Source organism: Hipposideros armiger, unplaced genomic scaffold, assembly GCF_001890085.2.
Source record: "Hipposideros armiger isolate ML-2016 unplaced genomic scaffold, ASM189008v1 scaffold_13, whole genome shotgun sequence".
NCBI classification, from domain to species: Eukaryota; Metazoa; Chordata; class Mammalia; order Chiroptera; family Hipposideridae; genus Hipposideros; species Hipposideros armiger.
The window spans coordinates 3,591,849-3,618,374 of record NW_017731363.1 but is presented as its reverse complement, the minus strand read 5'-3'; the positions used below and the strand labels follow the sequence as shown (position 1 = coordinate 3,618,374).

The 26,526-nt window shown below is 37.3% G+C and overlaps 1 protein-coding gene across 2 annotated transcripts in view; it reads left to right on the top strand.

The window, feature by feature from the left end:
• SCML2 (Scm polycomb group protein like 2) overlaps positions 1 to 26,526 on the top strand; it is an 84,909-nt gene that overhangs the window by 1,358 nt on the left and 57,025 nt on the right. Inside the window, exons 1-5 of one of the 2 annotated variants that reach the window (XM_019665912.1) lie at positions 448 to 505; positions 16,422 to 16,467; positions 19,202 to 19,267; positions 23,946 to 24,016; positions 24,991 to 25,225. In XM_019665912.1, the coding sequence (XP_019521457.1) occupies positions 479 to 505; positions 16,422 to 16,467; positions 19,202 to 19,267; positions 23,946 to 24,016; positions 24,991 to 25,225 (445 nt within the window). In that variant the 5' untranslated portion in view covers positions 448 to 478. Of the gene's footprint in view, positions 1 to 447; positions 506 to 16,421; positions 16,468 to 19,201; positions 19,268 to 23,945; positions 24,017 to 24,990; positions 25,226 to 26,526 lie in introns of those variants that run through there. The other variant, XM_019665923.1, reaches the window with a different exon arrangement.

Below are 26,526 nucleotides of genomic sequence, written 5' to 3'. Positions count from 1 at the left end.
AGGGGAGAAGGGGGGAGCGCCATTAGCTTGTGCTAGGGGGAGATGCGGGGCGGTAGGGCGCCTCCCGCCCTGAGGTGGGGGGGGCGGGGACGACGGAGAGCGGGGCTCCTACTCGCCTGAGGAGCAGCCGCGTGCTTTCGCGGCATGACGGGCTAGGGACCATTGCTGACTTCGTTTAGAGACAGCGTTCTCGCTTTTTCCACCTGGATAGTGGTTGTGCTGCATCCTAGTGTAAATCTACGTAGCTTTGAGGGCTGAACTGTAATTGGTCTCCTCCACGAAAATGTTTGGGCAGCACAGGTATTTAGTCATAAGTTCCCATTTAAAACTGTTGATTTTTTTAAAAAAGGTTGTAAAACATTTGTTGTTCATTACAAAATGTGATTACAGTTTGAAATTGGCCTTTATTTTGAAGAATTAAAAGATTAGCATTTATGATTTACTTGTAGGGTGACTTTGGGACATCTGTAGAAAGTGAATGGATCCGTTAGTGGGTGAAACGGAGGTAAGGAAAGTGAGTATTTCATTATGATCATAAGATTTACAAAATTATTGGAGATAGTTTTTATCAATAACTGCTTGGGAATATTCTTCAGTAATGACAATTTTGCCTTTCTTTTTCTTAATTACTCATTAAATAATGTATTTCCAAGGATGAATGTTCTTTCCTTCTGTGGTTTTGTATATTTAATGGGAGGAATGTGAAAAGAAGCTTTTGAAAATGAGTCCAATTGGGATTTTGAGAAAGGAGTGACTTTATGAACACTCATCTAATCCCTTGTATGTGTTTGGCTGTAGCTTTATCCACAGTCTTCAAAACAGTCTGATAGAATTGTTTCAAAAACTTAGTGAAACACCATTTAAAATGGCTTTGAACTTATAAAATAAATGTCATATATATGACACAACCATACAAGCTTCTTAGGGGTGTATACCTGTTTTCCTCCAGAGAATAAGGCTTGTTTTGAAATTGATAGTTTGGAAAAAAATGACTGAACTACATTATCTGTGAAGATGCTTTAAAGCTGATGATATATGTATTGGGTTGTCAGAAAAGTCATGATTCATTTTTGCAATGAAAAGCTTAGAAAAAATACGTCATGACTTTTCTGACAACCCAATACAAAAAACATTGGAGTCACTCTTTTTATCGTTTTAACTATTTTTTAAAATTTTTGTTTTTATTAATTTTAAATTAAAGTTTATTGGGGTGACAAATCTTAATAAATGTACATAGATTTCAGGTATACAATTCTGTACTGCATCATCTATATATCTATCACATTGTGTGTTCACCACCCAGAGTCAGTTCTCCTTCCATCACCATATATTTGATCAAATATATGGTGATGGAGGAAGTCAGTCTTAAAGAGATGGTATCAGTTTTTCTCATGAAGCAGTTGGTCAGTCCTTTTGATTTATGCTTTAATCAACACATTTATTAAGAGCCTTTGCTGCCTGTAGTATGAAGTTCAGTTAATGTACATGTATTCAGAGGCTGCTATGTGTGCTGGTTTCTGGGTGTCTAAGGCTTCCTGTCTAGTTTATTCCTGAAAAGTTCAAGGTTATAGCTAAGAAAATCAATATGAATGTAGAACAAGTCCTTTTATTTCAAGGGTGAATTCAGGGGTTTTGCTCATAATTGTCTAAACAAAATTCTGGATGTAACTGAATTTTCTGACTTAATATTAACTTTGTGCTTTTGTTATGATTATGTAAAGCTATACATTTTTATGAGATTATTTTCTGGGTCAAACAGATAACATATTGGGGGGAAATGCACGGCGGGTATAAGTTGAAATAAAAATGTGCTCTGGAGATTGGTTATTTTTAATGCTAAAAAACTTGACTTTTATGACCAAGTAGTTTAGGCTATAACTAGATATTAAGTCACTGATAAATTAGAGCACTTTCTTTTTTCAAAATGTTTCAGAAATTTCTCTGAGCTCAAAAATAACAAGGGTTATGATGGTCAGCTATAGCCAGATGTGACTCTCATTTTCTTTTGGGTTTGCTCCTTTTGAGTTGCCTGCCTGTTCCTCCCAGATGCTTCCTATCACCCCTCTTCCTGCCCCTGTTCCCTTTGCTGTTGGTGTCTGTTTCCGCATCATTGAAATGGTCAGGGTAATCCTGCGCTGCCTAACGGAGAAATAATTGACGATAGTAAAGTGCCTTGAAAAAGCTGAGTAAATACCAATTCTCTTCAGTGAAAATGATGTAGCTCCTTGTTCCGTTTAAGGAAGATCCAAATCTCAGTTTTAGTTTGAGTGCTTGGGGAGTAGGGAGAGGGGTAGGAGGAAAAATTTCACTTGAGTATTTTACTGCCCCTCTCTTTGGGTTAATAGAAATGACTTCTAACTTTAGGAGCTGGAACACTGGCAGATGCAAGGGATCCTCTGCTATTTGAGTTATTAGTCACTTCTAGTCCTTTTTTTTTTTTGCCAGGTTACCCTGTCTGTAACTTCCCCTCCGCCCCCCTTTATGCCAGCTCTATTCTCATTCCAGTTGTGAATGGAAATCTGAGGTCATCTTCTGTATTAGCTCCTTTCCCTGGGAGTCTCATTGTTTCCTCATAGTCACATTTCTGGTCTTCGGGTATACAAAATATGAACACAGCCATCAATGTTAGAGCTGTGAGGCTATGGTGTGAATATTGGTCTGGCATTGCCAGGAGATGTTTTGTAGTTTGGAGTAAGCAAATCAAGCAATCCTAAGAATTTTAGGAACATTATGAATGTCTGAAAATTACTACATAATATCTTAGAATTTGAAGTGATTATTAATCGATTTCAGGAACCAGAAATGTGGAAATTTTGAAAATGGCAAATGTTAGTGATTTTGAAAGAAAAACTTTATCCTTCCTCAGCTTGGGGTCTTGCTATTTATGATCCTTTTGTCTTGGGGACTGATGAACAAAACCACTGCTGTTTATCTTAGATTAAAATGGGTTGGTATAGGGCCGGCCGAGTGGCGCGATGGTTAAGAACTGGCTTGGGACTCCAGAGGGCCCCGGTTCGGATCCCACATATGAGGGCCAGTGACACTGCCCTCTCTACACCTAAGATGCTGAACAACAGCTCAGCCTGGAGCTGGGCTGCCGTGAGTCGCCGGTGACGGCGTAGTCTGCAGCCCCTGTGGCAGGGGGTTGCCATGGGCTACCGTATGTAGCCAGCAGCCAGCGTGAGCAGCCAGCGTGAGCGGTGAGCAGCCAGCGTGAGCGGCCAGCAGCCGCAGTGAGCGGCCGTCCAGAAGCCGGCGACTGATCTGCCTCACCCGGGAAGAGCGCAATGATGGTGCCAACTTGGGCCAGTGAAGCAACGTCCTCCACAACTAGACTGAAGAACAAAACGACAGCAACTTGTCTGTTCCCCTTCCCCCAATTCCCCAGCACTGTTCCCATCCCCGCAATTCCCCAATTAAAAAAAAATCTTAAAATGGGTTAGTATAGTTTAGTGGTAAGTTTTCCAGATTCTAACTGGTTTGGGCTTTGGCTACTAAGCATAGAAATGCCTTTATTTCAGTGATAACATCTTATTTTTAAAAAGATAGCAGAGGGCCAGCCGAGTGGCGTTATGGTTAAGAACTGGCTTGGGATGCCAGAGGGCCCTGGTTTGGATCCCACATAATGAGGGCCAGTGACACTGCTCTCCACAGCTAAGATGCTGAACAACAGCTCAACCTGGAGCTGGGCTGCCGTGAGTTGCAGGTGACGGCGTAGGCTGCAGCCCCTGTGGCAGTGGGTTGCCATGGGCTACCGTGTGTAGCCAGCAGCCGCAGTGAGCTGCTGTCCAGAAGCCAGCGAGTGATGTGCCTCGCCCGGGAAGAGCGCAATGATGGTGCCAACTTGGGCCAGTGAAGCAACGTCCTCCACAACTAGACTGAAGACAAAAATGACAGCAACTTCTCTGTTCCCCTTCCCCCAATTCCCCAGCACTGTTCCCATCCCCCCAATTCCCCAATAAAAATCTTAAAAAAAAAAGATAGTAGAGGTGGTGGTTTTTAAAGCTGGGTACCTTGAGAAAATTTCAGAAACCAGCTAGGATTTGAAATGTGCATATGTTTTTTGGTTTTCATGAATAAGACATTTTTGCTTATTTTGTTTTTATGTTGTCTGATATAAGTAAACCTTGGCCACCTTAGAAATAATAATAGTGATTTTTGTACTAAGTGATTTCTACTAAACATATATATCTAAACCTTTCTCTTTCATTTTTTGGGCATGTAATGGAAAGGTTTTAATGTAAGAAATAGGGATATTTTATTGTGTTAAAAGTGAAAGATTTGAGACTCCTATAAAGCAGTTTATATGATGGCGCTGTTCAATTTAATTTCATACTCATATGACCTAGGCTAGATGAGTTCCTTATTTAACCAAGGAATTTTTTTAAAAAAGAAGCTTTGTATGAGTAAAGGGCTGGAAAACATTTGAAAATAGAGAGCATTTGACTACTTACTTGTGACCTGTGTTTATGGCTGTGGCTCTGCCCCTTCCTAAAGTTTAGAGGAGCAAATTGTTGTAAGAGTAGAAAGAGAGTGCCCACCTTTTGTGGTAACATGCTATTGTAGACTTCAGAAAGGACAGATATATTACAATTCTAGGGCATACCTTGAAGATGCTTTCTTTTCTCAGGGAAAAGTTGGTGGGATTCTCTTTGTGTCTTGTCTTTAGACTACATATTTGATTTTTCTCGACCTCTGTTTCTCATAAGGATTAACCTGTGCTGAATTCCAGACATAAACAGCTTCATTTGCTTGGCATGTACCCTGTAGCCTTGACATAGTCTTTTAAGCACATGTATTGACAAAGTTTTTCATTTTTTTAAACATTTGGTTACTTTTCCCACCTTTCATCATTTTTAGCTGGTTTAAGATTTTGATTATATATTTAGTTTTAAATTAAGCAGTGAGTGAAGCAGATGTGTTTCTTCTCCAGTTCTCTTGCCTTTGAACACAGTTGTAATCATGCCCTTTGCTGTGAAACTGTTGTGTCTTTTTTTCTTTTGATAGATTTAAAGTATTATTTGGATTATTTTTCAATATAGTTTAAAGTTACTTGAAAAGTAATTATCTTTATTTTTATTAACTTGGTAGATTTTAATCTTTTCAAAAGAAACACTTTGTCTTTGATGGTTATTAAAAGAAAATATAGTACTCAATAATGATAAGTACATTTATATATCAGTTTTAGACTAGAAACTCTGATTTGAAATTTTTTTTGCTGAGATTTTGAGAGGTTGCGGAAAAATTTAATGGATAATTTGCTGATACCTGCCTCATATTTGAAGCATTGTCAGAGATATTTAGTTTTCTGGTTACTTCAAATTGTGGTTTATTTTATGCTTTTTTGTAGTCCGTTGTCTAGCAGGGATTGTTGTTGTCATTATTTCCATTATTTCTTGTAGGGCTGGTGTTAGAAACCATAAATCTAGATTGCTGTGATAATAGGAACAGGCTGTAACCTGACCCAGTTATTTTGTCAAAATGTCGCATGGAGAGCTGCCTGTGGTAAATTGACATGCCCTACTATTAACTCCAGTCCTCTGCAAATGTCGGTGGGCAGCAGGTCTTTGGACAATTAGCCTGTGGCTGTGCTTCAAAACCTTAGGAATTTACAACTATGAACTGGGATTTTGGCAACCCTTCTTGACTTGCCTTTCATTTATCTGTTTTCTGATATAACATACTTAACTAAAGGCATAGCTTTCACATAAATTATTTTAAAATTGCAAGTGATTAATTATTTTAACTTGTAGGCTATAATTTTTTAGATAACTTAAAAATTCTTGAAAATAGTGTTTTTCTTGGGCTTGTTTTGATATAGAAAAAGACTAATCTCTAATTTGTTGGGGTAGACTTTATTAAGCATAATTAAAATTGCCCCTCTAGAAATTTTGATTTCCTCCAGAAGGCTTGATTTGTGATAAACACTACAAAAAAATGTTCATTCTTAATATTGATTATTCACAATTTAGAGTTGGAATTTTATTTTTAAAGGTAATCACAACATTAAAATTTAGGGTTTTTTTCTGATTACTTTTATAGATATATCAGAAAATGGAAAATTTGGTTATTTGAGTGGATTGAACAGATACTTGTGAAATCTTAAAGCTATGAATCATGTCCAATTTAACAAGTTATATATGGCTGTACAATGGATAAACTTTTTCTACCCTGTATTAGGATAATCATTACCAGAAGCAAAATTTTAGTTAAAAGAGCCAGTTTCTCTTTGTTAAAGTAAAATATATAGCTATAATGTATTTGAATTAAATCATTTTGCATTTAGGTATAAATGTAAAGTACTATGGAAGCCAAAATAATAAACTATTTCCCAGTCAAAATGAAAAACTTAAGGCATTGCTTCATGCAGTTAACTCAGACTTCTCTATCATTCTTTTGCATATTGGCTGGGCAATAAAGAGCTTTTTTTGGTTTGTTATTCACGTTTGAAAACAGTGTCTGTATAACAAGATAGACTAACAAAGAAAAAAATTCTACTCGTGCTATTTTATTAATAGTCTCCGGTGAGTTATGTGTATGTTCTATAACTTCCATCACTTATTCCAGCATTTACTTTAAAACCACCAGCAAACATATTTATGAACCTCTCTTAGCCTTGATACTTTTTATACTATTGATATACTCAAGGGGATAGAATGAAATATTTTGCAGTTAGATTTTTTTGTGTAGGGACTATGTCTTTCCCCCTTTTTTTGTGTGTGAATTTTGGTTTAAGCACGTTTTGTTTCCAATTGTTATGTGATTGGAATTTACAAACTGAATTCTGGTACAGCATATATTCCTAGTTGTTCCTCTCCCTGGAAAAAGATACCTGTAATGGTAACCCATTTATGCAGGGGCCTTTTTGAGACCTCAAACATCCTAGAAATCAGAGTAAAAAACATACAGGTTTAGCAGATGTTGGGAAGGAGAGAGATGTGGGGAGTGGAGGAATGATCTCAGATCTCACAGAATTTTCTCCTTGGCCTATTTGACTTAGACTTGTGTATAAATTAAGATAGCAGATTATACATGGTAGAAAGGAACAGAGAAGACAATAATGTCAGCCAAAAGAAAAATCTCACCAAAGTATTTTTAAAACCACAATGTTCTGGGACTATATGGTTTAAGTATAAGCCTGTAGAGCAGCAGATTTTATTTATTCATTTAGCAAACATTTTGGGGGCGCTACTATGTGATGGACACTGTGGATAGACACTGGAGAATACAAAGGTGAACCAGACATGATATTGTCCCCAAAAGCTTAGAACCCAGCAGGGGATATAAGGCATGTACAAAAACACAACAGAAGCACTTTTAGCATCGTGGCTAAACATTCACAGACCTAGGTTCAAATCTAGCTGAGTGATCTTGTGCAGATCTTTGAGCCTCAGTATCCTTAACTTTCAAATGGACATTAATAACATTATCAATCCTACAGGCTTGTAATAGACTTTATAGATAAGGAAAATGTATAAAAAGTCTCTAGTATGGTACCAGACATTTAGCAAGGGCCCAGTAAGTGACAGCTGTTAGTATTTATTACTACTACCACTGCCAACACTACCATCATTAGACCAGGGACCATAATCTTTATTTCCACCTTTCCATTCTGTCCAGGGGCATGGTGTCTCTTTACGTCTTCCTTTCAAAGCATGTACAGTGTATTGGAGCCCTGTCTTTTGGTGTCTGACAAACCTAGGTTTGAATCATTTTTCTTTCACTACCAGCTTTCTAATTTTCAAGAATAAACAGAACTTGGTAACTGATACGATATTGGACAAAGGAGAAGGGGAATCAAAGATAACTTCTAATTCAGAAAGATGGAGAGTTCATAATGCATATTAAAATAGGAAACAGAGGAAGAGGAGCACATTTTGGAGGGCAAAAGAGTTTGATTTTTAAAATATGTAGTGTTTGAGATGGTTGTGAGGCATTCAAACTGATGTTCAATTGGTTAGACTAGAAAATTTGGAGAGAGACTGGGACTAGAGATGCTGATGCAGGAGTCATCCACATAGAGGTGTCGCATCAGCCATGGAATGGAATGAAATTCTAGACTCTAAAACTTCTAGAATCTAGAGGAACAGACTGAATGACTAGAGAAGATAAATGGCTAGGACAGAAGGAGGAAGTAGACACAGAGGGATAATAGAGGTAGGAAAATCAGGGAGTAACACATGCCTGAGACTCAAAGAGGAGAGGTGCCCTGAAGGAGGAGTGACCTATCACAGAGGGTTCCTAAAGTGTCAGGAGAAAGACTGAAACACTGAAATGGGGTTTGATGGCCGGGAGGTAGTTGGAGCCTTGGAAAGCATTTATAGGAGAAGAGGGAAGGTAGAGACCAGGTTGTAGAAAGTGAGATATCCCAGCCATTTCTTTGTATCATGGGTGTCACCATTATATTCGTTACCAAAACTCTGGTCATCAGGAAAAAATTACCTGGTAAATACATAATATAGTTGAGAATCTTTTCTACACCATTAAAAATTTGACGTCTCAATTTAAGGTCACTTGACTCTTTCAAAAAATGTGGATTTGGGGCTGGCCAAGTGGCGCGTTGGTTAAGAGCTGGCTTGGGACGCCAGAGGGCCCCGGTTCAGATCCCACATATGAGGGCCAGTGACACTGCCCTCTACAGCTAAGATGCTGAACAACAGCTCAACCTGGAGCTGGGCTGCCGTGAGTTGCCGGCGACGGCGTAGGCTGCAGCCCCTGCTGCAGCGGGTTGCCATGGGCTACCGTGAGTAGCCAGCAGCCAGCGTGAGCGGCTAGCAGCCGCTGTGAGCGGCCGTCTAGAAGCCAGCGACTGATCTGCCTCACCCAGGAAGAGAGCAATGATGGTGCCAACTTGGGCCAGTGAGGCAACGTCCTCCACAGCCAGACTGAAGAACTAAAGGACAGCAACTTGTCTGTTCCCCTTCCCCTAATTCCCCAGCGCTGTTTCCATCCCCTAATTCCCCAATACAAATCTTATAAAAAATGTGGATTTTAATAGCTGCCAAATGGGAGATTCAGTGAACAAGTCTAAAATGAATGCTTAAGTTTGAACATTATCCCCACCTATGGGTCTTCTGGCTGAGAAACGCGACAGCAAACCTTGCTGTTGGTGTGGGAACAAATTTATTTTTTTCAGCTTAACATCTGCATTTAGTTTATTTTTATACTCTCTCAGGTTGAGATGCTATAATTCCATCCATTATATAACATCTGAAACACAAAGGGCCCTGGGAGATTTCTTGCTTGTCAGACTTGTTTAGTTCTTGTCCATGCCACCCTTATTGACTCTTCAACTAGTCTCTAATTAGAGACTCAAGGTATATTACCTTATCTTCAAAACAAAACAAAAAGGAAGGGCAAAACAAAATAAAAACCCCAAACAAACAAATGAATAAGGAAAGGGTTCTGTAATCTTAGAATTATAGACTCATTAACTTGCTAAATTGTCCTTTAACTGTCTTTTCCAAAAAAACTGTAGAATTTTCTCCAGAATCAGATAAGAGCAATGGGAGTTTTAGGCTTAATAATTCCACTGTTAATCACTGCCTTCATTGTTTAATCGTATTGAGAAACTGTTTTAAAACAATGCAAGACTTCTCAAAGCATTTTTGACCTATTATCAGTTCTTAATTCTATGACAAGATATAATTAGCAAAACAAATGGTTTTGTAAAAGATCTCAGACTACCTATGCTTGGTCAAAGCCTGTGAGATATAACTACTAGATTTAGTGTAACTGTTTTTTTGGCAAAAAAATTAAACGTCAAGTCACTATAAAATAGTGCAAACATAATACCTTTTGGGGGGGAGCTTATTTATATTTGAAAATTTTTTTTAATGCTGTGGAGTTGCTCCTTATATCCATTTAGAAGCACCTTCTCTTTATACTGGCAAAAACAAAAGAAAGCTTTTAATTTTTTTTCTCAATGAAGTTTTCTCCCATGTAACATGGAGCTCTACTTCAGGGGTCTTATTTGAGTCTTAAAGCACTGAAGCAGTTCAAAGTATATTGAGAGTAATAAGCTTTTTCTGCAGTTTCCTCTGGAGCTTACTTTGCACAAACTTTTAAAAGGCACTTATTGTCCAATTTTCATTTTAGCTAAAAATGTTGGCTTTATGAATTTATAATAAAGGCAGAATTTCCCTTGAAAATTATGATATATGCAATTTGGAAAACATACATTTGAGTGGTTCAAATGTGTATTATATATGGATTAACATGTGATTTTTAAAAATTGAAAGAATATACACCAGATGGTTAACAGCAGGTGTTATTGTTTGATGGTGGGATTATACGTGATTTCCCCCCCCCCTTTTACTTATCTGTATTCTAATTTCTTTTTGGGGGAAGGTGATGAATGTGTAAAAAAGAAGGAAAAACTGTTCTAGTTTCTAGGAGTCCACAAAGGCTATTTTGGTTCACAAAGGGCCACAAGCTGTTTTCAATATTCACCAATGCTAAAGGAAATAATATATTCATTAGTAATTATACCTCAAAGTCAGCCAACACAGGGTGACATCAGGTTTCTTTTGGCTTTAGCTAGAATATATAAGTTTTCTGATAATGCTGTTTAGTAGATGGCAGCTGCTTTCTTTGGTGATTATATGTCTGGGCATTACAAATACACACATGTACACACGTTTTAAGAAAGGAAAACTATTAAAATTGTAATACTCAATATATACAGATAACAAAAGATCAATACAAGTCACGTTTGACTTCTGCAATTACTTCTGCTCAAAGTGGTTACCATCAGTGTCCAGACACTTGTGGTTATGGTGAACTTGAGCCATGTTGACCAAAGCATCCACTTGTATACATTTTTTTGGCACCCCTGGTATATCTGTGTATGTATGTGTATACATATTTATTATTGCTTAATTTAAGAGTGAATTAAATTTAGCATTTCTGTTTTTTTTTAATTTTTACTTATATTAAATTTATTGGGGTAGCATTGGTTAATAACATTATATAAATTTCAGGTGTACAACTTTATAGTATGACATCTGTATACTCAATTGTGTGCTTACCGCCCAGAGTCTACCATTACCATATATTTGAAGCATTTCTGTTTTCTTTTAAACACCTCTTTGGTACATACTTTGAAAGAATAATTAAGTAATGCTCAGGAATCAAAGTAGGAACACAGTTTCATTTCACAACATAATGTTAAGTGTTAATGCTAAAACTCACTCATCTCAGGGAGTTTTAATTAGGGCAGATGGGGTGGGATAGAAAACAGTCTTTGAGCTTGCACTTATCTGTGATACTATGCTAGGTGCTCTACCTATACTATCTTATTTTAATTTTCATGACTACACTATGAAGTGTAGATGGTATTACACATGGGAAAACCAAGACTCAGAGATGAAGTAACTTGTGATGGCTTTAAGCCCTTGAAATAATATTTATATGTAATTGATACAGCTATCAGTAATCACAGTATAAATTTTTCTTTAAGAATGCATATAATTTGTTTAACTTATGTGATAGAGCAGCTTTGCATATATAGAGCTTCTTAATAGTATTTAGGGATTGTTAAAAAAAACTGTCTGGGTACTCCCCTCATGAAAATAACTTTCTCTGATTATTTAATACATACCATTGTAAATAATTCCAATAATACATAAAAATACAAGGAAGAAAATAAAGGTCGCCTAAAATCTCATTACTCTGTGATGCAAAAAAGGAGAATCACCAAAATATTTTTGCATTGCTTTATGCAAACTTATGCACAATTTTATACAAATAGGATTATGTCACATAGGATGTATTTATAAAGTACCTCCCCCATAAGCACACACCATCATCTTTACCCTCCCAGGTAAGGCTTATTCACAAGCTTGTACGTGTCCTATGTTTCTCTCTGTGCTTAATCTTTTCCTCATATAATCCTATACAGACCTATACGTATATGTATGTATAGTGAATTTTAGTTGCTACTAGTCCTGTCAGTGAACGTTTGAGTACTTTTTAAGTGCAAAGGTTTGTGCTGGCTGTGGGAGAACTACAAGGAAGAGTAATGTGTGGCCTGTGTTCTTAGTCACTTTACAACTGTGAGGAGAGGTGAGCATGCAAGCAATTTGTATTAAATAAGACTTGCTTTGCTATTTGCTTTTGGGTGGAACTATTGGGTGGAGAAACAGCCTGGGAACCCTGCAAGGGAGCCCCCAGAGAGCAGAGGCCTTGCCATTTTGATTCCTGTAGGCATATATTCTTGACACATGGGATTATGCCCAGTGTCTGTAAATAAATGTTTGTAAATAAAGTCATGCATTTAAGTGAAACACAAAAAATTATTCTGTTGAGTTGCTTAAATGGATTAGCTCTTGTAGTTTGAGAGCCCAGTAGAGAAGCAGTTTGTGTATTTGCTTTGTTTCTGTGGAATGAAATTATCCATTTTCTCATCAGGGAATTTAATTTCTATTTTCCTCTTAGGTTTAAACATTTTTTAACAAGGAGGAGGCTGTAATATTTTGCTGTACAGTTTTGTCTGTATAGTGCATAGCAGTTTGAAGTTGAAGATAGTTTAGGTAGTAATACTTTCTAACACAGAAATCCTTATGCATTAAAGTAAACTTAAACATTCATTTTGATCTTAGGTCTAGCTCCTAGATTGAAAGAGAATTTACACATTTGCCTATGCCAAATAAAAAACGTGGGTAGCAAGAATATTGGGGAGAGTCAGGAGAGAAAATAAATCTCCAACAAAATGCATGAATTTCAGAATATTTGAAAAGAAATATTGTTTTATTAAAGGTTAGTGAATATTCACTCAAGTGTTCAGCTTGAACCTACCTTGTGCTCAGCACTGTTCTAGATGCTGTGGAATATATATAATGGAAATAAAACAGGGCCAAAATCATATTCTCTTAAAGGGAATACTATTTCATTTAACACTGAAGTGATTGGTGTAGTGAAATATGAAAGCTACCCGTACATGGCTCAAGAGGGAAAACTCGAAAGCTGTGTATAGTGAAAGAAGAGTGTTCAGGGCAAATGATTTTGATTTTACTGGAAGAATGACCCTGGAAGAATCCTTAAAGTACCACAAGCTCACTTTTGACGAGCTTCAAACAACTCATTGCTTTGTGTTTAAGAAAGTTCTGTTTTTATAGAAATACTCGTTTTATATTTGTACCAGTAATGTATGAGAGGTCCAGTTCCACATCCTCACCAACATTTTGTATTGTCAGTTTCTTTAATTTTTAGCCATTTATGCTGTGGTATCTCATTGTGGTTTTAATTTGTGCTTCCCTGAATACTAATGATGTTGAGCATATTTTCACGTGCTTGTTGGCCATTGTGTGTCCTTTTTTTTAATTTATTTTTTTATTAGTTTTAGGTGTGTGTCTTCTTTAGCAAAGTGATTGTACAAATCTTTTGCCAATTATGTTTTTACTGGGCTGTTTGCCTTTTTAAAAATTGAGTTGTAAGAGTTCTTTATATATTCTGGATATAGATTTTTTAAATTAGATATGTGTTTTTATCCTTTTATTTTCTTAACAGTGTCATTTGAAGAGCAGTTGTTAGTTTTGATGAACCAATTTATCAATTTTTTTATGCATAGTACCTTTTATATCTAAGAAATCATGGCCTAATTCAAAGTCACAAGGTCTCTGTGTTCTCTAGAAATGTTATAATTTTAGGCTTTACATTTAGATTTATGATCTGTTGAAAGGTAATTTTTGTGTATTAACTTGTGAGATATGTGTTGTTTTTCATATTTTTGTATATGGATATGTTCCAGCACCATTTGTTGGGGAAAAAAATGATCCTTTCTCCATTGAAATTACCTTGGCACTTTTGTTGAAAACCTATTGACCATGTATATGTGGATCTTTCAGGACCTATTCCATTGATCTTTATGTCTGTCCTTATGCCAATACCACTTCGTCTTGATTAAATAGTGCCTTTGGAGAAACAAAATTTAATCATGTTTAAATCCAGTTTATCAACATTTTATTTTATGGTTTGTGCATTTTTATTTCTATCCAAGAAACCTTCAAACTTGTGAACGTGGTACATGGATTTATTTATTTAGGTCTTCAAAGATTTAATTTTAGTCATCTCTATAAATGTATCTTCACTTTCAAGGATTACAGTATCACTCAACTAATGGGAACAATTGATACTAGTTGAGATTAAGAATTCACTTATGGGTTAGAGATTTGAGAAAAGAACATAGGAACCTGGTTGTACCATCTATGTGCGACCATTCCTCAGGTTTTTTGGACTGAATCCCTTTGCATAGTAATAGGACTTATTTTAATGGAACTCAAAAATTAATTGATTGGTTGTAACTCACAACTTTTTGTTCTCTGATTAGAGTTGATAAATGCCTTCACTGCCTACCTGGAATCTCCCTTTACTATCTGCTTGAATTCAGCACCCTCTCTACATTTCACTTTGTCTTTTTCTTTAGCCACTAGGCTATAGTCCTTAATTGACAGCATCCTAGCAATTATATTGAATATTCAATCCATCTGAATATTCCAGTCTGACTTTCAGAAGAGAGGTCTGGGAAGGGGAGGTAATACCTTGTGAGTTGTCTGTGTGTGGGTGGCTCCTAAAGCCATGGGCCCTGAGAGACTGTAGAGGGAGATAAGAACCCAGAAGGAACCTTAGCACCTCCGGCATTTCATAATCAGTAGAGGAGGCAGGAGCTTCTGTTAGTCTCTGCTCATGTTGTGTCTTCAGCCTGAAACCTGTCTTCTCTGCTCATTGAAATGCTCATCTTTAAAGGACCAGTGCAAGTACCACTTCCTTTGAGAAGCCTTCTTTTACATTCCCAATTTATTGCACCTTCTGTCTTCCCACAGAACACCACTTTTACCTCTTTTAATAAAGCCTGTATTTTATTCTCTTTTGTTTGAGAATCATTTGTTAAAATGCCTCTCCCACTAGATTTCCAGCTCTTTTGTAGTAGATAGTGAATCTTCTGTCCACATAGCACCAAGCACATAACAAGAATTTTGTAAATATTTGTTAAATAAATGACTTAGCTCACACCTAGAAACAGATGACAGTAATGAAGAAAGGCTTCAAGAATGAGGTTGCATTTATGTTAGGCCTTAAAGGTTGTATAGGATTTCAAGAAGCAGAAGAGGAGGAAAAGGTATCTCATGTAGATAGAACACAGGTTAGCGATTGTCAGTAGCGGTCAGGTGACTTTGAAATTGTGAGGGGCTTTAAATATGCCCCACAGAAGATTTGTTTGTTCAGTTCAATAGTCAGTGAAATTATTGAGGCAGGAAGGTGATTTGGGCAGAAAACAGCTCAGACCATATCTGGCATTTTATATTGGGTAGGTTGGGGTGAGGAAAGACCCTTGTGGTGAGATGAGTTGTGGTGAGACAAGTTAGGTGGCTATGGGATTAGACCAGGTGGGAGTTAATGTGGGGATAAACTAGTGGCAAGGGAAAGGGAAATGAGATAGTGCATGTTGGCCACTGACTGACTATGTGAGTGAAAGAGAACCTCACACATTCAGTCATATCTGTGGTTTTAAGGCCAAGTATCTGGGAAAGTAGTGGTGTTAGTAGGAGAAACATGTCAGAAGGAGCAAGTTTGGAGAAGGTGATGCTTGAGTGTATGTCTGTTGAATCAGAAGTGTGGAAGGTGTTTTGGGTGGCTTAATGAATGTATTCTCCATAGGCTTCTTTTAAATAAATAACAGTTTATCCTCTGTTATATACATTGTCATGTTCTGACTATAGGCACACAGAGGAGGTAGATATCCTTATGCCCTATTAAGTATTTCCATGTACATACCTCTTTTATAGCACTTAAATTATGTTTTGTTGATATTCCTATTTCTGACTAGATGGAGCTATTGGAGGGCAAGGACAGGTTGTAGAGTACATGTCATATCAAAGACATGCAGGAAAAGTTTGAATTAATGAGTGAATTTGTGGCTCAAAATACACACGTCTTCTAACAAGTAATTGTCTTATTAGACTTGCCTCTTACAGTTCTTATAAGTTTCACCAACACAGTCATGATTCTTCCACCTCTGTGTAAAATGGGCTTAAGTGGGCTTTTGGGGGAGGACTCAGTTTGAATCTTAACTCTGCCAACTTACCATCTACTCTTTTTTATTTAACCATAAAATTCACCCTTTTAAAGTGCATAACTCAGTGGTTTTTAGTGTATTTTCAAGGTTGTGCATCTATCACCACTATCTAATTCCAGAGCATTTTCATCACTTCAAAAAAGAAACCCCTTACCCATATCCATACCCATTAGCAGTCACTCCCCAATTCCTCTTCCTCTAGCCCTTTGCAACTACTAAAACATATCGTTTTTATTTAAGGGAAAGAGGTTAAAATGATCTAACTCTATAACTGATTTCTAATAATACTGCCCTTTAGAAATATATTGTGCTAAAAGGAGGCATTAATTGATTTTTCTCCTTGTAGGAAAGAACACCAGAAAATGAAGACACGGGGCAAACAGTGAGTGAAGGTAAGATTTACTTGTCTAAAGATAATATTTTTATTCATTTGGAATGAGTATCTTTTGGTAGACAGAACTTTTGAAAAAGACTTTTTAAAAATAAAATCTATAGGAGGTGTTCGGTGCTTAGATTTGGAATTTTAGAATGAATAGCTGTTATTAAAGGTGATCTTGTTTTCCCTTCCTAGTTTTATAAATGAGAAAACTGACACCCAGGGAGGTTAAATGAACAGGTCATATAACAGTCTGTGACAACACCAAAATCCAAATCCAAACCTTCTAATTCTAATATGAGTGATTAAAAAATGCTTCACCCTGTCTTGGTCCAGTGAGAAGGCTGCTCACTGTTGTGTGAATATGCCACACTCATTTGCACTCCATTTTGAGTTGTATTTTCTTTCCATAGTACATACTTCACACCTTTGCTGTCTAAATTCTGTTCTTCCTTCAAGACTCAGTTCAAGTCCTGTGTCTTCTCATGACTTTTTTTCTGGCTGAAGACTGAATGTTGTCCTCTGCTCTTCCCAGTTTTGTCAAGTGTGTTAGTTTAACGTAGTCTGTGTAACTAGATTCTTAGCTTCTCTGGAGCAGGAACCATGCCTTCACAGTTTTACTTTCTTTACTATTAGAAAATCTTACTGTAGAACTATTTAGTAAATATAAAGATGTACTTTCTTTGTACTAGCCAAATCATTTAAATAGAAAGCAGCCCATATATCCCCCTCAAGTGTTCACATATCTTGAAGAGTCACTCAGTCATAACCAGAAAGTAGATCTGTTACCTTAAATGGTAAACCTGGCATCACTCATAGATCCTTCTTTAAGAAGCTTGTCACTTGACAATTCGAGCATCAATAAGGGTAAAACAGCAATATGGAAACATATCAAGTATGGTTAAATCCATGAGTTCATAATGATATTAAAAAAGAAAACTTATTAGTGACCTGTGGAGAATGCTTGGGATCCAACTCATTATTTTGAAAACTAGAAAATAAAGAAAAAGAATAAAGTGTTGATTGCTACTTCTCTATGTGATCTGTACCTCAGGGTAAATGGCTGAAGAGGGGAGGTTTCTCTCTATAGAAGTTTTCTGGCTGATAAAGATAGGATGATAAAATTAGAATACCTCCATTTTGTAACCACTAATGAACAAATGGATCTAGGCAATAGCCATCTGTGGTTGCTCATATCACAAAAAAGAGAGAGAACTAGATATTAGGAGCCTCCTATGAGAAGTAAACAAAACCACCTATGAAGTCATCTTCTCCTGTTCTCACCCCGCCAAAAGCCAAACCTGAATCTGATAAATTCTTGATCTAAATACCAGTACTAATGTAGAGAAAATACAAAGACCAGAAGAACCCATGAGGAGGCAGTCAGCAAAATCCAGATTGGAAAACTCTAAATTGGCATCATCAGCAAAAAAATTGCTGGGGGAAGGAAGGAAAAGAAATAAAGAGGGAAGAGCCTATAGATCCGAAGACTTATGACGTATATCAGCCATTGCTATGTATGGACTTAATTGGGTTCTGATTCAAACAGAGACACTGAAAATAATTAAGACAATTGGGGAAATATGAACACTGACTGCTTATTTGATGATATTAAGGAATTATGGTTAATTTTTTCAGCATAATAGTATTACAGTTAATTTTTTTAAAAGATTTTATTGGGGAATTGAGGGAGGGGAATAGCACTGTGGAATCGGGGGAAGGGGAACAGAGAAGTTGCTATCCTTTTGTTCTTCAGTCTAGTTGTGGAGGATGTCGCTTCACTGGCCCATGTTGGTATTATCATTGCACTCCTCCTGGGTGAGGCAGATCAGTCGCCGGCCTCTGGACGGCCACTTATGGCGGCTCTTGGCAGTTCACACCAGCTGCTGATGGCTCACGCTGGCTGCTGGCCACACACGGCAGCTTATGGCAGCCCCACTGCAGCAGGGGCTTCAGCCTATGCCGTCGCCAGCGACTCACGGCAGCCCAGCTCCAGGTCGAGCTGTTGTTCACCATCTTAGCTGTAGAGGGCGCAGTGTCACTGGCTCTCAAGTGGGATCTGAACTGGGGCCCTGCTGCTCAGAGCTGGCATCCCAAGCCAGCTCTTAACCAGTGCGCCACTGGGCTGGTCCACAGTTAATTTTTTAATGAGCTCTTTAAGAGATAGATACTGTAATATGTGCGGCTGAAATAATATAATATCTTAGATTTGGTGAAGTCACAGGTCCAGCATTGTTTGAGCTCCTCAGCTTGGCACAGGAAAAAAACTGCCTAGTCCATTGCATTACATTATATTCTAGCTTCCTTGTTATATTTTAACTCTCAAAAGCATGCACTTTATTTCTAGGGCACATTAATTTGAATATTGTAAGGATCAACTCAGCTTGTTTTGGTTTATTTATTCAGTCATCTAACAAATGCTTGAGGGTGTTATTTCATGCCAGGTCCTGTTCTAGGCATTGAGGGTACAGTGAACAAAACAGGCAAAATGAAATAAATCTCTGCCCTTTTGGAGCTTATATTGAGTGGAGTGAGACATACAATAAACAAAATAACAAATTATAAGGTACATAGTATGTTAAAAAAAAGAAGTCCTGGAAATGAGAATGTTAATTATAAAATTAAAACTGTCTTCTATCCGAAAATAGTTTTAGTTCATAGTTTTTCTAAGTGGTCTTTCAGACTATTGCTTTGGCCTTTCAGTATTGCTCATGATTTATTCTCATTTTCTTATCGCTGCCCCCCCCTAGGCCCAATGGATGCCGAGAAGGAGAATGAAGAGGAAACTCCTCAGTCAGGCACATCTGTGAAAAAAGGTAGGTTTTAAAGTGGTTCAATACAACATAACATATTTTTCTTCTTCACTCAGTGTTAATATGAATTCATTGCCTTTTTTATAGTCTATGTACACTAAACTGTAAATATAAAATCTAAGCAACAAGAAAGGTAAAAAATAGTATTTTATTTTGAAAATTTTACTTTGGTTTTACTTAGAGATGAATTGGTATCAGATTAAATAAAAAGATAACCGTGTGTTTCAATGCAAATTTTGCCAAATTAAAGATATCTAGTTATTAATAACCATGCAATACCAATTTAAAATGATTATTAATAAAAACCCTTCTAACATTGGAGTCAATGTGAAAGTCCTTGTTTGATGATTGAAAGACAGTTCAGTGGATAAAAGCTTAGGCGTAGGGAGGTCTGACAGACCTCTACTAGAATGGAGGCCTCGTTCTTTACTAGCCTTGTGACCTTGGGCAAATTACTCAACATTCTCAGTATTTTTTCTTCTCTGTAGCACAGGGATAATGCTATTTACCGCATGAGATTATTGGGATTTAAATAAAATGAATGTAAAGCACTTAATATAATGCCTAGGCACATCATACATGTTAATTTTATTTATTAACACTGAGTTATTAATTCATGTTTTAAGTTCCTTATTGTGAACAGTATGTGTATAGTACTGCACCAGAGACTCAGGCGATAGAATCTGACCCGTTATACCTGCTTTTAAGGAAAATGAGAAAACAAGTCATACGTACACAAAAAACTGAATAAAAAAAATACTATAGCAGACTTAACTGTGTTTACCAGAGGTTTCAGGCAAACCTGTTGTCCCTTGTCTTTCTGTTGTACCTGTCCTGCCAGCCAGCCCTACTCTTGGAGTAGTTCACACATGACTTTCTGTTCCTACAGGAAGGTAATAGCCATGGAATCAGGCGATCTCACTGCTGGGCCCTCAGTGCTTCCTTATTTTTCCCGTTGACCTTATTTGTTCTCCATGTCTTCTCTCCAACCTCTAGAACCCTCCAAGGAAATGGATGCCATTAGGTTAAAATGTTCTACCTCATCCCTACAAATTCTTCTCTGTTTTCCTTTTTTTAATAGTTTTGTTGAGATATAATTTACATACCATACAATCCACCCATTTAAAATATACAATTCAGTATTTCTCAGTATATTCAGAGTTGTGCAGCCGTCACCACAATCAATTTTAGAACATTTTCGTCACCCTAAAAAATCCTGTACCCCATTAACAGTCACTTCTTATTTTCCTCCAGTGCCTCTGCCCTTCCCCAGCTCGAGGCAACCAACCACTTACCTACATTTTGTCTCTATAGATTTGCCTATTCTGAAAATGTCATAAAAGTAAAAAATCTAAGATATATATATTTTCAAAGGTTGAAACTAGTAAGACTTTTCAAAATTCTCAAACTTTTTATTAAAAAAAATGAGATTACTTAATCAAACTGACAGATATCTGCAGATATTTCTTAGGGCCCTGACCTTAAACATCTCATCTTAGAAATCAGTGAATAACTGCTAGAAGGTAAGCTCCAAGAGAGCCAGGATTTGTGTCTGTTAACGGCTGCATCTCCAGTCCTTGGGACAGTGCCTGGCACATACTGGTGACATTCTATGGAGTACAGTGATGAATAAGAACAAACATGGTTCCTGCCCTCTTTGAGTTTAGGAGGCAAGATAGACATTAAATGCCCAACTACAGTTGTGATAAATGCTATGAAGTAGTGGCTGCTGTGACCATTTAGCTGAGAAGCATCCAGCTCTAGATGTTTTGGCCATCTTCTTTACATAGACTCTGAACGCAAACCTCACATTGGTGGAAGACATTATGGTTCTGATTTACTCTCGAGAAGACCAGGGAGCTCATACAGATTATGTTCAGTTTGCCAAAAGGTGTTTCGACAAATAATGGACTAGAATAGAATACAAGGCAAACAAGAAGGAACCATGGACATGTGCAAATAACAATCAGATCGCAAGGTTATGTATGTACACCTGTCTCATGAACAAATGTATCAGTTCCCAGGCTTCTTTTCTGAGAGAGCATAACTGCCGCCCCCCCCCGCCCCCGCCCCAATCTGTCAGTGAGGATAAGGTGCAAAGGCAGACTGAGACCTCAGGCTTGGCTCAGACATGACTATTTTGGCTCATGGTCAAATTCTAGCTGTGGTATTGTTGTAGATGTGTCAAATCTAAATTAGTAAAGCCTGTTGCTAATGCGTGTTTCTCCTATGTTATTGGTAGGGTCTCAGCACATGGACAGCCAAGCTGAACAGTTTTACGGATTAAAAATTTTGCCTTATGAATAAAAGAATTAAGGCTCCAATGGTTAAATCCTACATATGGTCGTTAGCTAGCAATGTAATAGAAAATGATCATATTATAGCACACCAATATAAAGGATTTGTTAGCTTGAATTATAGCTCATTCGGATACGAATGGTGATAGATTATTTTAAAAATTGTGTTAGAGAGATGGATTAAGTATTTTCCAATGTCATTGAAAATTTTTACAAATGTAATTGGTTTATTGAAGAATCTGAGTTCATTGAGGTATAATTGTGAAATGGTTTTAGTTTCCACTTCATTATTTCCAACTTACATTCCCTTTTCCCTGGGATGTCAGCTCCTTAATGACATCCTAGCCAGATTTCCCCCCTATTTGTGTGTTGTTTTTTTTTAATGCTCTCCAACACCATCTGGTGGTAGAGCTTCAGTTAGAATCTTAGGTCTTCTGATTGTCAGTGCTTAGGAGGTCACTGAAATATCCTGGTTGGTTTAATTTTGGAGCCATGGATCTCAGTTTTCATGTCTGAGAAAGCTATCCAGTATTCATAAATTTAGGCACAACTGTGACATTTAGTTTTATAATAATAACACATACTATTTATTGAGTGACTTACATGTATGCTACTTCACTTAATTCTCAAAATACCTTGTGCCATATTCATTATGTTCCCCCATTTTATTATAGAAGAAAGAACTGAGGCTGAGAAAGTGAAATGACTTGCCTTGGGGTCACATAACTAGTAAAAGGCAGAGCCAGACTGGAAGAAGGCAGAGCCCATATTCTTGACATTCTGCCACGTGCCTTTAAGCAGTGAGGTAGTTCTTGCTTCACATCATCTGGAAGCAGATTTAAACACAGGACAGTATTTTTTTTAATGGGACAGTCTATTAGATTTATTGTTAAGTTAAAAAAGCAGGGTGTACAGTGTTATGTATGACATGCTTAATACCATATGTAATATGTGTACATACATATAAATGCATGCACACATGTATTGGTGGTATGCTGAAGCTGGTTCACACCAGCTTGGGAGGGCCGATTGTGTACATCTCTTCTCAACTTTGTGGTTGGTGACTTCACCTTGGCACCTTGCAGCCAGATATGGTGGTAGTATTTACATCACAGAAATGTGCAAACACTATGAGTCAGGCTTTTTGGTTGTTTGTGTTTTCTGAAAAGCTGGTTGTTAAACATTTATCAGCGCTTTGTGTGTGTGTATGTGTTTAAGTGTGTTATATCCTTTAAAGGATATATGAGAGGCCAGTAACGTAGATTCCTCCAGGAAGGGGAACTGTTATAACCAATATTTGTATTGTGTGGAAATTAAATGAGAGTATAGAAAAACTTTGTGGTTGGTGAGAATTAAACTTTGTATGAATTAACAGTACCGTATTTGCCAGCGTATAAGACGATTTTTTGGCCCTGAAAAATATGCCTTCAAGTGGGGGGTCGTCTTATACGCCAGGTACACTTAGATAGACTGCCCATAGTGCTTGCCCCGTGCCATAGTGGCCTCCCGATGCCCGCCCACTATATAACAAACTCTGTATTTTGAGTGGAAATGTTAGGGGGTCGTCTTATACACCCAGTCGTCTTATACGCCGGCAAATACGGTACCTTTAATACAGCTATCAAGCTTTTCTATCAGTGTCTTTGGCATCTGACTGGCACAGTGAATTGAAGTGTTCAAGCAAGGCAATGTACATTGCCTTCCGACCTTCTCTAGCATTATCATATATCATGAAGACTGAGTGAGAGAAAGGACAGCAAGACTTGGTAGAAAATGTAGATCATTAAAATAATCCATATCAATGACTGTACCAATGATTGGTTTACTGCTTTGCTCTGCCACCATGTTCTTCACACCTGCATGGAGATTTACTAGTCAATTGAAAAACATGCTGGTTCTCAGAGTTTTTTCTTTCCATAAAGCATTGCAGGGGTAAAATCCTGTTAGACTACACACCTAAACACCTTTAGCTCCCCTTAAAAAACAATGCATCTTCACATTAATGGGATAAAATGGTAAAAACACATGTCTTGAGTAAATTTATATTAGAATCAGATGAGTAGAATTTGCTGTTACTCTATAAAAACTCCTTTAGGTGTTTCTAGAGTCCACATTTTTAGAATTATTGTGCTGTAGTTCTTATTACATTAAGAAGAGCTGTCTTATAATTTATATCAGCCATTATTATCAGGAAGTTGTCTTATTTTTTATTTCAGTGCTGGTAATCAAATGTAGATCAGGAAGTTTGAATCTGTGTTTAGGAAGTATTTTTTTAAAAGAGATTTGGAGCTAAAACCCATTTTATTTCTGAAAGTTAGTATATATATTGTAAATACTAAAACAACAACAAAAAACCCCTCCTATTTTGTATGTATTTTTTCCAGATGAATTCCAATGGAGCACTTACTTGGAAGAGACTGGAGCTGTATGTGCTCCTTCAGAGTGTTTCAGACAGGTATGCCAAAATTCTGCAGATGTTGTATATATTAATATAAACTATTAACTTGTTGAAGAGTGTCTGTGTGATTGTTAGGTTCAGGTAGTGTGAGGAATTAGTGGGATTGTGGTAGTGCCATTTAAGAGCCAGATGGTCTCCTTGCGTTTATTCATTAAGAATTTGCTCAATGTCAGGTATACTAAGTCCTTATGATTGCCCATCTGGAGGGAAAGACAGACATGTAAATAATTATGAGAAGTGTGATAACTATACTGCAAGGGCTCACAGAAGAGGTGCTATTGAGATGGTTGGAATGAGGGAAAGGATATGCTAGGTAGAGAGAATATCCAAAACAAAGGCACATGGGTGTAAAAAGAACCTGAGTGTTGAGGGATGGCTTGGAGTGGCTAGAGCACAAAGTGGGTAGAGGCAATAGCGTGGGGATGACGTTAAAGGTTTGGGGGCTTTTTAACTGTACTGAGCACTTGGACTTTATCTTAGGCAGTGGCGAGCTGCCAGTTGGTTTATTTCAAGGGGAGTGGCCTAATCAGATTCTTATTTTAGAAAGCTACTCCATGCATTTTAGAGGCTGTATTTGGATTGCCTGGAAGTGGGCAGATGAGTAAGACCAGCAGTGGGCAGTGTTTTTGTGCTGCATGTCAAGCCAAGGAGAGGTTTTAGAGATCTTGACCCTTAATAGTTCTTACTTTGTCTCACCATTTGCTGTGACTGTTAACTTAAAATGCTCCTCAAATATTCTGGTAACATAACTGACCATTTGTTTTTCTTATAGTTGATACATTTTAGCAAAATTGGTGTGTGTGTGTGTGTACACATATGTGTGTACACATAGAGAGGGTGCCAAAAAATGTATACACATTTTAAGAAAGGAAAAAAATGTATTAAAATTGTAATACTCAATATATACCGATAACAAAAGATGAATATGTATACATCATGTGTATACATTTTTTGGCACCCCCGCTATATAGTCCGAGATTCCACCGGATAATGACTTCAAAATTGGTATGAAATTGGAAGCCCGTGACCCTCGCAATATAGCTTCGATGAGCCTCGCGACGGTAATTGGAATTATTGGGGCCAGGCTGCGTTTACGCCTGGACGGCAGTGACAACAAAAACGATTTCTGGAGACTTGTGGATTCTACAGAGATACAACCTATTGGGACATGTGAAAAGCAAGGGGACTTACTTCAGCCTCCACTGGGTAAGGATAAACAGTTTTTAAAATAACATATTCTTACCAATGTAATATTCAATAGAAATAGTTTTAAGTGGCCTTTTAAGAAAATCTTCTCCTGGGCATTCTTGCAAATAAATGGTCAGGTGGTTACTGTGGAGAATGTGTGAGAGAGAGAATAGTACCATATGTTAGAGTTTCACTTAAGTACACATTTGGCATATGTGTGCTGATGGTTCGCCACTCCAGGGGAAGACTCATGCTCTCTTCAAACATGGTTACAGAAGCAGCTCGACTAGATTACACATGCAGATTCAGAAACTCTTCTTGGGGAGAAGTTTGTAACATTTGATATAAGTCACTTCCTCCGTCAGTATGTCCACAGAGCTATTCGGCATTTTTGGTATGGGGGTGAGTGCTGGATTATTCGACATCTAGACATCAGTTTCAAACTTGGGAGTTGCATTTCATCTATAGTGGGAAAGAGTCATAGTGAGAAGGGTAGGAGTCAGTACCTGTAGGTCTTTGAAAAGATGGAGATGGATGGAACTTACCAGCAAAGGTTTTAAAGTAGAAAGCTCTCATTTTGACCAAGTTTTTAAAAGGTAAAAGTGTATGACTCTTTCTCTCTTTTAAGACCTAGGCATACCATGATGTTCTATAGAAAATAAATGATTAGTTTATCTCTTTTACATTCTGAGTGAATAGTGGGTTTTGGTTTTTGTTTCTTCTTTACAATGCTGAAAATGAAAATTCCCTATTATAAAGCATGGAGAATGGATTTTTTTTGGTCTCCTACTAGTGAAAAATTCCCTGAGAACCAAAATTTAATATATTAATAATAACTATTAGAAATATCTTTTTATGCTCTAATTGTTAATTATTCCTAATTTGGCTTAAAATATTTTTAAAAGCTAACCAGAGATGTGTTATTCCAAGAAGATGGTTTGGGGGGGGTGGGGGGGGTGTTTTCTGCTTTTTGCCTTCTTTTTTCATATTTATGTTTTTTGTTTATTTTTATATTTCTTAAATCATACAGAATTCTGGTAAGAAATATAAGTGTAAACCTGAGACTTAGTGCTTCCCTGTTTGGATTTTATTTCTCTATTTACAACATGATAATATGTTTATGTATTTAGTTTAAAGGGAATGCAGCTATTGTGATTGCCGGGATTTCAAACACATAACCAGATTTATGATCATTCTTTTTTCCAAATTACTTTTAGAGTTTATTTTTATTTATTTATTTATTTTTAAAAGATTTTTATTGGGGAATTGGGGGATGGGAACAGCGCTGGGGAATTGGGGGAAGGGGAACAGACAAGTTG